Source organism: Syngnathus acus, chromosome 8 (assembly GCF_901709675.1).
Source record: "Syngnathus acus chromosome 8, fSynAcu1.2, whole genome shotgun sequence".
Lineage (NCBI taxonomy): Eukaryota > Metazoa > Chordata > Actinopteri > Syngnathiformes > Syngnathidae > Syngnathus > Syngnathus acus.
Window position 1 is genome coordinate 851,306 of NC_051093.1, and position 12,310 is coordinate 863,615.

A 12,310-nucleotide genomic window follows, 5' to 3' on the forward strand; every position below is an offset into this window, starting at 1 on the left:
CTCCCTGGTAAGGTCTATTCAGGGGTGCTGGAGAGGAGGGTCCGTCGGGAGGTCGAACCTCGGATTCAGGAGGAACAGTGTGGCTTTCGTCCTGGCCGTGGAACAGTGGACCAGCTCTTCACCCTCAACAGGATCCTCGAGGGTGCATGGGAGTTCGCCCAACCAGTCCACATGTGTTTTGTGGACTTGGAGAAGGCGTTCGACCGTGTCCCTCGGGAGGTTCTGTGGGGGGTGCTTCGGGAGTACGGGGTACCGAGCCAACTGATAAGGGCGGTTCGGTCCCTGTATCACCGATGCCAGAGTGTGGTCCGCATTTCCGGCAGTAAGTCGGATTCGTTCCCAGTGAGGGTTGGACTCCGCCAAGGCTGCCCTTTGTCACCGATTCTGTTCATAATTTTTATGGACAGAATTTCTAGGTGCAGCCGAGGCGTTGAGGGTGTCCGGTTTGGGGACCTCAGCATCGCGTCTCTGCTTTTTGCAGACGACGTTGTGCTGTTGGCTTCTTCAGGCCGTGATCTCCAGCTCTCACTGGAGCGGTTCGCAGCCGAGTGTGAAGCGGTCGGGATGAGGGTCAGCACCTCCAAATCCGAGTCCATGGTCCTCGATCGGAAAAGGGTGGAATGCCCTCTCCGGATCGGGGATGAGATCCTGCCCCAAGTGGAGGAGTTTAAGTATCTTGGGGTCTTGTTCACGAGTGAGGGGAGGATGGAGCGTGAGATCGACAGGCGGATCGGTGCAGCGTCGGCAGTAATGCGGACTCTGTACCGGTCCGTCGTGGTAAAGAGAGAGCTGAGCCAAAAGGCAAAGCTCTCAATTTACCGGTCGATTTACGCTCCTACCCTCACCTATGGTCACGAGCTATGGGTCGTGACCGAAAGAACGAGATCCCGGATACAAGCGGCCGAAATGAGTTTTCTCCGCAGGATGTCTGGGCTCTCCCTTAGAGATAGGGTGAGAAGTTCGGTCATCCGGGAGAGACTCGGAGTAGAGTCGCTACTCCTCCACGTTGAGAGGAGCCAGATGAGGTGGCTCGGGCATCTCATCAGGATGCCTCCTGGACGCCTCCCTGGGGAGGTGTTCCGGGCATGTCCCACCGGTAGGAGACCCCGGGGACGACCCAGGACGCGCTGGAGAGACTATGTCTCTCGGCTGGCCTGGGAACGCCTTGGGATCCCCCGGGATGAGCTAGATGAAGTAGCTGGGGAGAGGGAAGTCTGGGAGTCCCTCCTGAAGCTGCTGCCCCCGCGACCCGACCCCGGATAAGCGGAAGAAGATGGATGGATGGATGGATGGATTGAAAATAGACGATATGTTGTAGGTGTTTTCTTGGATCTTAAAAAGGCTTTTGATACTGTAAATTATGAAATACTGTTAACAAAACTTGAAAGATATGGGATACAAGGTATGTCACTCAATTGGTTAAACAGTTATTTATCAAACAGGACTCAATATGTGCAACTTATGGACTGTAAATCAAACCTAAAGCAGGTAAAGTGTGGGGTTCCTCAGGGCTCAATATTAGGCCCCTTGTTATTTATTTTGTATGTCAATGATATATGCAAGGTCTCCAGGTTACTCAAGGCCGTAGTTTTTGCAGATGACACAAACCTGCTTTGCAGTGGGGAGGACCTGGATCAACTATTGGATACTGTGGGAATTGAAATGGAAAAATTACAGAGTTGGTTTGACACAAATAAACTAACACTAAATTTAAGTAAAACAAAGTATATTATATTTGGAAACCGTCCGACCAACACAGACAAAATTCTTACAATAAATAATATAGAAATAGAAAGAGTAAATGAAGTAAAATTTCTTGGAGTGCTTATAGATAATAAATTAAGTTGGAAACCACATATAATGTATATCAAATCAAAAATTTCAAAATCACTAGCAGTATTATATAAAGTAAAAGACCTTATAAATCAGTCATCATTATATTCCTTGTACTGCTCCTTCATACTCCCATACATTATGTACTGTGTGGAGGTGTGGGGCAATACATACAAAACAAACACAGATCCAATCTTCATTCTTCAAAAAAAAGCAATACGACTTGTAAATAATGCTGATTATAGAGAACCATCTAACCCTCTCTTTATTAAATTGAACTCACTGAAATACAACGACCTAGTCGACTTTAAAACCATCCAACTCATGTACAAAATAAAAAATAATCAATTACCAAACAGTATCCAGAGGTTGTTTGAGTGGAGGGAAAGTACCCATTATTTAAGAGGAACACGTATGTTTAAAAAAGATTTGGTGAGAACAAACTTAAAGTTACATTGTATAACAGTTAGAGGTGTGGAATTATGGAACACCAGCAGTGAAGAATTAAAGAACTGTAGTACCTTACCTAAGTTTAAAAAAATGTATAAGGACAAAATATTGACGGGATACCGTAACATGCTGTGAAGTTGTTTAAGTTGCTTTTGTATTTTAATGAGAAAATATATAGTATATATATATATATATATATATATATATATATATATATATAAAATGTATATATGTTTTTTTTTCTTTAATATATTGACTATGGACAAATTCTTGACTGAATCAAATAGAAACATGTAGTTACATGGGGTAGAATCAGATAAGCTTAGGCTTCCTTCTACTCCCTTTTTGAACAAATATGATTTTACGATAAAGGAAAATTATAATGCAATATCTTTTTTTCTTTTATGTTCTATTGTACTATGGAGTTATAATTTTTCTGTATTTTTATTTTTTCCTGTATTTCTTTAATGTTCGAAATAAACGTTATAAGCTGGTGATCCACTGACAGGTGGGGGCAGGCACCGCAAGCTGGATGAGCTTCTGTTGGAGGATGTCAGGAGCGATGGTGTTGAACGCCGAGCTGAAGTCCACGAACAGGATCCTGGCGTACGTTCCTGGGGTGTCCAGGTGGTGCAGGATGTAGTGCAGTCCCATGTTGACCGCATCATCCACTGACCTGTTTGCCCGGTAGGCAAACTGGAGGGGGTCAAGCAGGGGGCCCGTGACCTCCTTCAGGTGGTTCAGCACTAACCTCTCGAAAGATTTCATGACCACAGATGTCAGTGCGACGGGTCTATAGTCTATTGCCGCATTTGCTCGAGGGAGAAAACGAAGAAAAACGTAAATCTTGACAATACAGGTCTTCAAAACTCTGGTTTCACCAATAAACAAAAATGCTATCAGAAAAGAAACAAAATAAGCATTCCTTGCATTCTTCATCACTTGCTTATGCAAACGGAAAACGTTGCCACCCCGTGGCTCAAAATCAGACACTCTCGCCCTTGTGTAACTCTCAAAAAGGAACCGCTAACACAAAAACTAAAATTGGTTCCCACTTGGAAACAGAGCCTAGCTCAAAACGTTCCATATCAGTGCATTTTCTTATGGCAGCTACACTCCCACCAAATCACTTGTGATTTTCTAAGGATTAGAAGGAACTACGGATTAGGTCATAAGCTAGCTGGCGCTAGGGAGGGGAGCTCTAGAGAGGGTAGACTGGAGGCTCTCATTCTGCTTCAAGCAAGGTCACAGTCTTATGTATAGGTCTCTCCAGGTAGGTTTGCTTGTTGATTCGTTTCCCAGTGTCATTTAGTCCTGAGTCGCTGATCAATAACTGTATCTTCCTCACATGACCATCTTCACTTGGGTACACTTGTGTGACCTTAGCCAGCTTCCATTCATTTCTTGGTGTATTTTCATCCTTTATAATCACTATGTCATTGATCTTTGCATTTCTCTTCGTCTTGTTCCATTTTTCTCTTTGGACAATGCCTATGATCGTGATTTCTGCTTCTTTTCACTTGTGATTTTCTAAGGATTAGAAGGAACTAAGGATTAGGTCATAAGCTAGCTGGCGCTAGGGAGGGGAGCTCTAGAGAGGGTAGACTGGAGGCTCTCATTCTGCTTCAAGCAAGGTCACAGTCTTATGTATAGGTCTCTCCAGGTAGGTTTGCTTGTTGATTCGTTTCCCAGTGTCATTTAGTCCTGAGTCGCTGATCAATAACTGTATTTTCCTCACATGACCATCTTCACTTGGGTACACTTGTGTGACCTTAGCCAGCTTCCATTCATTTCTTGGTGTATTTTCATCCTTTATAATCACTATGTCATTGATCTTTGCATTTCTCTTCGTCTTGTTCCATTTTTCTCTTTGGACAATGCCTATGATCGTGATTTCTGCTTCTTTTCTTTCTTCGAGACTCGTGGCTTCATTGATTCTTTCTGTCAGACCCTTGAGCTCTTTGACACGTCGTTTGAGTCTAGCGATGGCTTTGACTAACATCATCCAGCTGGAGAACTTCTGGAAGCGATCAAGCAGTGAGTCTTCCGTCGTCAAGGTCTTGCCCACGAAGGCCTTTCGAACTTCAGTGTCTTCTGCTAACATCTCTCCCACCTTGATGTCTCCGCTGGGAAGTTCTTCACGCCAGAGAAATTCGGGGCCAGTAAACCAGTTAGACTCGATGAGCTCTTTTGCCCTGAGACCCCTTGATGCGTGGTCTGCAGGGTTTTCTTCTGAAGCCACATATCTCCATTGACTGGGCTTGGTACTGTTCTTGATTCGCTGAATGCGGTTGGCCACGAATACATGAAATCTTCTGGCGTCGTTGTTGATATATCCAAGCACGACCTTTGAGTCTGTCCAAAAGATTTCCTGAGCATCTTCTATTTCCAACTCCCTTTTCAGCAGGTCGCTAGTCCGCACAGCAACAACAGCTGCGGACAGCTCAAGTCTTGGCACTGTAGTTACCTTCGTGGGGGTAACTCTTGCCTTGGCCATGACCAAGGAACAGTGGATTTGTCCGGATGTGTCTATTGCTCTCAGGTAAGAACACTCTCCGTAGCCTGTGACACTTGCATCTGAGAAATGATGAAGTTCATATCTTTGGAACTCTTTGAAACTGTCTGGTAGGTAGCATCGTTGAATCTTGATGTCAGCGAGGTTCTGTAGGTCTAGGAACCAAGATTCCCATTGTGGCCGTAAATCATCAGGTAAAGGCTCATCCCATCCGATCTTGTCACGGCACATCTGCTGTAGTATTTGTTTTCCAACGAGAATGAAAGGTGCTACAAACCCGAGTGGGTCAAAAATAGAGGCTACCATCGACAACACTCCTCTTCTAGAGAGCGGACGCTCCTTGACCACTACTCTGAATTGGAACTGGTCGGAGGCAACACACCACTCGACACCCAGAGCCCTCTCAATCTGCGGCTCGCCTTTGGCTAAGTCTTGATTAAGTACTATTTCAGCACACTCTTCTTTGGGAATCGATGCAAGTACTTTCTGGCGATTGGAGATGAACTTGTGAATTCGCAGCTTGCCATTACTGCAGATTTCTCTTGCTTCAGCGACTAACTGTATTGCTTCTTCTTCAGTTGTCACACTTGTTAGTCCATCATCCACATAGAAGTTTCTTTCTATGAATCTAATGGATGTTTCTTTGAAGTGACCTTGTCCTTGTGCAGCGATGTGTTTGAGGCCATAGTTCGCGCAGCCGGGTGATGAGGCCGCCCCAAACAGGTGTACTTTCATGCGGTAGACCGCTGGTTCTGACTGTAGGTCGCCGTCTTCCCACCACAGAAACCTCAAATAGTCTCTGTCCTCTGGTCTGACATGAAACTGATGGAACATGCGTTCCACATCACACATGATCGCTACTGGACCCTTGCGAAAGCGACAGAGCACGCCTACCAAGGTGTTTGTCAGTTCCGGTCCGGTAAGCAGGTGGTCATTCAGTGACATGCCTTGGAACTTGGCTGAGCAGTCGAACACGACCCGTATCTTCCCAGGTTTATGAGGGTGATACACCCCGTGATGAGGAATGTACCAGGACGGGCTTTTGTCAAGTTGTTCTTCTGTGACTTTCTCTGCATCTCCGCGTGCAATCATCTCACTCATGAAGGTCTTGTCGTCCTTCCGATATTGCTCGTCCCTCTCCAATCTCTTTCTGAGACACTTGAGACGGTGATCTGCACAGATTCTGTTCTGTGGCAGGCTTGGCCTTTCTTCTTTAAATGGGAGAGGCATTTCGCAACGTCCGTCTGGCTTCGCTTTGATTCCTTCCTCCATTATGGATAGAAAACGTAGATCTTCCTGTGAGAAATGAGCATCTTCGGCTACTCTTTCGTTGAAGTCTGATTCGAGTGCCTTAATGACTTCTGGTGGTGTGATGACTTCCTTGATTTGTGTTCGATATATGTATCGTACTTCACTTGGTTGATAAGCCTGTGACTCAATGTGTGGAGTCACTTGTTTCACAACGATCCTGTGGCTGCTTCCAATTGCATCTCCATAATCGACGCAGGGATCTGCACAGCCAACTATACTCCAGCCCAAGTCTGTTCGTTGAGCGAAAGGCTCATTATCTTTTCCTGACACCACTTCTCTGGGCAACAGGGCCTGAGAACAGTTGTAGCCTATGAGCAGGCCAATCTCACAGTCACATAAAGGAGTGATCTCTCCAGCAAGGTGCTCTAGGTGAGGCCATGATCTTGCTGTCTCAGGTATGGGGACATGACTTAGGTTTGCAGGAATAAACTCTCTTGTGTAGGTTACTGGGAGAGATATTTTCCTTGTCTCATTATAACCTCTGACCTGCAATCCAGTTAACTTCGGACTCTGGATGACGGTATCTTTGGATGACATCGTGGAGAGCTTTAATTGCACAGGCTGTTTCTTTGTAACTAACACTTCTGCCGTTTCTTGCAGGACGAAGGTGGTGTCGCTTTGGTTGTCCAATAGAGCGTATACGAGCACTTCCTGCTCTGGATTACTTGCTGTGGACAGCCATACAGGAACAACTGTGGAGGAATAGGTGCTCCTCTTGTCTTGCACCACTCTGTTAGCTGTTGCCTCTACTGGTGTCTCTTCTTTCTCTTCAGACTCTGATAAGTCTTCCTTCTCCTTTGTGCGCTCCTTTTTCTTAAAGCGTCTCCCACTCTCCTTTCTTTCGCCATCCTCTTGTTCTTTCCTATCGTCTTCCCTTGGACGATTTTCATGTAGACATGTTGGATGCTTCCCTTTGCATGTCTCACAAATGCTTCTCTTCTCACAGTTCTTGGACTGATGTCCTGATTTCAAACATCCAAAGCAGAGCTTGTTTGTTTTCACAAACTTGACTCGTTCTGCAGTTGTCTCTTTCAAGAACCTTCGACATGTCTGTAAGCCATGATTTGACTTCTCACAGAATACACATCCTTTAGCATCTGTTTTCTCTTCAGAGCTACTTGCTAGCACCTTAGCACCAACACTTCGTGTTTTTTGTGGCTTCTCCTTTCCACCATCTCCAGACTTCAGAGCGTGAAGGGAGGTAATCGGATTACAAGCTATATCGGCTTCCTCTGTGACGAATTCCACGAACTGATCGAAGCTGGGGAAAGTCTCATTTTCCTTTTCCATCCTGGTCACCCTTCGGTTCCATCTTGCTGTAAGCCAGTCGGGGAGCTTGAAGAGCATTCGTTGGTTTTCACCACAGTCGTTAAGGACCTCCAGGCTCTTTATTTGCGACATGGCTGCTTGACAGCCTTGAAGGAAGTCTGAGAACTCTCGTAGCTGAATGCTTTCCTTGGGTCCTATCTTTGGCCATGAGGCCAGCTTATCTCTGAAAGCCTTAGCAACCATAAAGGAGCTTCCATATCTTTTTTCCAGGACATCGAGCGCTGTCTGATAGGCTGCATCTGTTCCCAGAAGGAAGTATCCCTCAATGGCTTTCCTTGCTGGTCCGCCAACATATTTTTGTAGGTAGTAGATTTTTTCGTTCGCTGGTATATTCTTTCTGCCTATCAGCGTTTGAAAGGACATTTTCCAGCCCTTGTACTTTAGTGGATCTCCACTGAAAACAGCAGGCTCTGGTGCTGGGAGACGGCTTACACTGAAGGACTCTGCTAGTACCTTGGCGAAATCAGTTGTGCTATCCTCTTTGGGAGTAGTTATAGAAGATTGCATCCTTGTGATTAGTTGTGGCGTGACAGCAGGTTTTGAGTCGAATGTAAGCCTTTCTCGTTTGGGCTTATAATCCTTGAATAGATCCAGCAAGTCTGAGGTTGAGCCTTGTTCTTGTTTATACACTTCTAGTTTGTCCTTGGCGGCATTCATCTTTTTTATGGTCTCTAAGCGTTCTATCTTTCTGCGCTTTTCTTCCAAGACCTGTTTATTTGCAGCACATTCTTCTTCTTGTTGTGCAAGCCTTTGTCTACATTGCTCTTCTTCTTGTGCACGTTCCCTTTTTTGTCGCACAAGCCTTTGTCTGTACTCAGCTTCTAGGTTTCTGAGTTCACGTTCCTCACGCTCCACTTGCTCTTGGACTTCCAAAGTGCCTTCATTTGCTGCTAATTCTGCTGCAGCTTCACTTATTTTTGAAGATTTACATGAGGATTTACTTGAGAGTGATGATCTTGAGCTTGCACTGCATGCTTCTGATACTTCTAATGAGAACACAGAGCCAGTCTCAAACCACTCTATTTCTTGCTCGTTATCTTTGTCTTGGAGATGATTCCAAGCATGCTCTAATATCTGCCTTGAGACAGAGTCGCAGGTGTCTGTTCGACGGCGTGTCTCTTTATCAGGGATTATGCATTTGTGCAGGTCTTCGTACGCCTGCTGTACATCATTTGATGCTTCCTTTATCTTGTTGATGAGAGTTTGTAGGTTCTCTTGAGAAGAGGCTCCCTCTATCTCCTTCCTTGATTTCTTAGCAAGAATCTTCCACTTGTCATAGGTACGTGAGAAACGATGTTGGAGACCTTTGAGTTTAGTCTCTTCGAGTTCTTGTCCCTTCTCAGTGAGCTTTCTCGATCTTTCACTTCTTCTTATTTCATCTTCTGGGGCAGGTTGTTTGCCTTCACTTATTTCAGTCTCCCCCTTAAGAGTTTTATCTGCTTGCTCACTATCAGCATCCTCAATGCCTTCTAAGATTGGAGTTATCCCTTCTATCTTGGACACATCCATTTTAGGAAGTCTCATGAACTCAGTATTTATTAAGATTATTAATTTATCTATTATTTTTTATTACGATTTTGCATGAAATTTAAGCTATATGAACTGATTTTCTTTAAACTCAAGTATAAATCTGATTTACTAATGTAATGATGTTATAGTTTTATCACTTGACTACAGTAGGCTATCTTGAATTACTACTGACTCCTGTAATTTACTTTATCAACCAACCTGTCTAATATATTGACTAAATGTACAATAAACTTAATTTTCATTGCAATGACTTAATCACTTAAATGTTGTTCTACACCTTTAAATGTTCGCAAATGAACTTGTTTTCAAATGCTATGAATGGTCGTTCACACCTCAATCAGACATTACTAGGTGCAAATAAGCAAGCACTTAAACCTTACAACATGCACACATCACCATAACATTGCACAATTTAGCACTTGTAGGTCCCTTTACAGCAATTGAGGCTAGTCCACCTTTAAACATTTAACTTGTTCAAATGTTTACTTATTGTTGACTGGCACCCAAAGCTCTCTGGACTCAGGTAGCTACTTGTGTAGGCAGATGAATGTACAGTCTCTTATCTGTCCGATGGAAGAGGTGAGTGAAGTGACTTGCTTGTAGCTCTGCCGAACACCGTCTTGTTCTGGCGCCGGGCTGGTTGAGTTCTCACTGTAGCTCCCTCTTGTCAATCAGGCGTACAAGCAGTTCTTCAAAACGGGCATTTATTCAACTCCTTCTCCACACACATGCCGTGAGAACTAAAAGACATAAAGACTATTAACATAAAACGTTCTCACAGAGAACAATAAACGTTACACACAAAATAACTTAAATCTGCTCATGCACTTAAAACACATTCGTCATGTTCTTGCTAACATAACATAGCATGGCTAACATCATGGCTAACAGCTAATATGACAAAGGATTACCTCATTGCCGCATTTGCTCGAGGGAGAAAACGAAGAAAAACGTAAATCTTGACAATACAGGTCTTCAAAACTCTGGTTTCACCAATAAACAAAAATGCTATCAGAAAAGAAACAAAATAAGCATTCCTTGCATTCTTCATCACTTGCTTATGCAAACGGAAAACGTTGCCACCCCGTGGCTCAAAATCAGACACTCTCGCCCTTGTGTAACTCTCAAAAAGGAACCGCTAACACAAAAACTAAAATTGGTTCCCACTTGGAAACAGAGCCTAGCTCAAAACGTTCCATATCAGTGCATTTTCTTATGGCAGCTACAATCAATGTCGGCATAACGTGTGTCGGCTGGCAATGGCATAGCAGCAATGCTGTCTGTCACTCACTCACTCACTCACTCTTGAATTTTCGTGAACGACCAAGACCAGTGAGCGAACGAATCCTGACTTTCTCGTTCGCGAACGAGTCAATGACTGAACTGCCTTCCCGTGCATCAACGGATCAATCAGTGAACGTGTTGCGTCTCCTGGCGTGAACTATGTAAACCAGAATGTAGATTTACGATTTACTTATACAGTGGTGCCTCGGTTTTCGACCACAATCCGTTCCAGAAGGCTGTTCGAGAAGTGAATCGTTCGAATTCCGAATCATGTTTTCCCATTAAAAATAATTCCAAGCAAAAAAAAAAAAAAAAAACGCCTTTTTTAAGCATTTTTTCATTTGCGCATTTTTGTCCAATCGCGCAACTGTAGCGCACCGCCGAACGCGCAACCGGTGCGCGCCGCTGACCGCGCAACTGCACCGCGCTGGTCGCTCAGTGTCGCATTGCTTTAGGAGCGTCTTTGTGTTTTAGGATGGCTTTACTGCTTCCTTTTGCTTCCTTTGGAGGCATGATTAGAGTTGATGCAATCCTCAGAGTAACGAGAACGTAATAACGAACGGAATCAGTTGGCATGCGGGTCCTCTCGGCTCATCTCGCGAGGTTCGACAACCGAATTTCACAAAATGATTCCCGAGCGCGGCACCGCTGCTGCTCACTGCTCCCCTCTCCCCCAGGGGATGGATCAAAATCACACGGGGACAGGGCCGGTTCTAGGAATGCACATAAGAGGGGGCAGTCAGAAATGTGAAGGGGGCATGTTGTTTTTTTTGTTGTTGTTTTTTTTACACATTTTTAACACTGTTAGTGTTTTCTTCACGGCAGTTGTTAGCTGTGTGTCCAGATTTCAACCTGGAGAAGTGGATTGCACTCTGTCAGGCCTCTACACTAAGACCTGTCCAGTTTGGGTGTCCCACCTGAAGATTAAAGCTTCTGCTGGTATTGCTCTTAGGGTCACTGAGGCACGCAAACCCCCTGACCACAATAAGGTGGCAATCTCTCAGGGGGGGGAACATATAATATGAATGTTAATTTAACTATTATTTGAGTTGTCGTTAATCATTAGTTATATCACGGGTCATTACGACGAGTTTGGTGGAGTTTTTACTGCTTCTTCCAACTCCTACCGCGCTGACTGTAACTTGACACTCTCTGGCTGCGTCTTGCCTCATTTGCATACTCACAGTGATTGGATGTTTACGGAGGGGCGCGGAGTCCTGACAGCAGGCTGTGTGAGGACACACACTGCACCGACATGAGAGAAGAGAGGGGGCTGATGAACTATCAGCGGATTTTCGACTTCTAAAAGTTTGATTCGAGGGGGCAGGACATCTGTTTGAGGGGGCGTTGCCCCCTCTTGCCCCTGCGTAGAGCCGGCACTGCACGGGGATGGGTTAAATGCAGAGGACAAATTTCACACAGATGTGTGTGTGACGATCATTGGGACTTTAACTTTAACTTTTATTTCGTCCGACATCAGAAGCAAAGAAATCTCGAATTTTTTGTTCGAATACAGATTTGTTCGAGAACCGGGACGTTCGAAAACCGAGGCTCCACTGTATATGCCTAAATATAGTTATCCAAAATATCAACTGCAGTTTCACATTAGATTGCTGGTTTGAGATGTACTTTTATTATTATTATTATTACTATTATTATTTTAATAAACACTTGTTAAAACTTGTCTGGTGTTTTATTCCTTGTTATTATATTCGCCAATCAAAACATAAAAATCAGACATTTGGTTTAACTGCTTTATATGACAATATGTATATGTGTTTTACGTTGTTATATGAGTTGGTGTCCCCAAAATTAACAAATGTCGGGATAACGTTTTTTTTCCAACCTTTTATTCAAACACAAACACATTCGATATAATAACACCAAGCCAACTAATACGAAATTAAAACCTCAATGTCGGCATAATGTGTGTGCTGGCTGGCAATGGCATAGCGGCAATGCTGTCACTCATTCGTTAATCTTCGCGAACGACCAATCAGCAGCGAGTGATAGTTGGAGGCGAGATTTTACGAGTCAGTGACGTAATTTCCCGCCACG

The 12,310-nt window shown here is 44.3% G+C and overlaps 1 protein-coding gene and 1 long non-coding RNA gene across 2 annotated transcripts; both read right to left on the reverse strand.

Annotated features, from left to right (window-relative positions):
- Positions 1 to 5,246: 5,246 nt before the first annotated feature.
- LOC119126077 lies at positions 5,247 to 8,186 on the reverse strand. Its single transcript, XM_037257105.1, has 3 exons — positions 6,251 to 8,186; positions 5,452 to 6,175; positions 5,247 to 5,284 (listed from the first exon to the last, which is right to left on the reverse strand). Exons 1-3 carry the CDS (start codon positions 8,093 to 8,095, stop codon positions 5,247 to 5,249), a joined length of 2,607 nt encoding a protein of 868 aa, XP_037113000.1. The 5' UTR covers positions 8,096 to 8,186.
- Positions 8,187 to 9,076: 890 nt separating this feature from the next.
- Positions 9,077 to 10,191, reverse strand: LOC119126173. Its single transcript, XR_005098602.1, has 2 exons — positions 9,880 to 10,191; positions 9,077 to 9,708 (listed from the first exon to the last, which is right to left on the reverse strand). It is a non-coding gene; the product is annotated as an uncharacterized LOC119126173 (long non-coding RNA).
- Between the last annotated feature and the right edge of the window lie 2,119 nt (positions 10,192 to 12,310).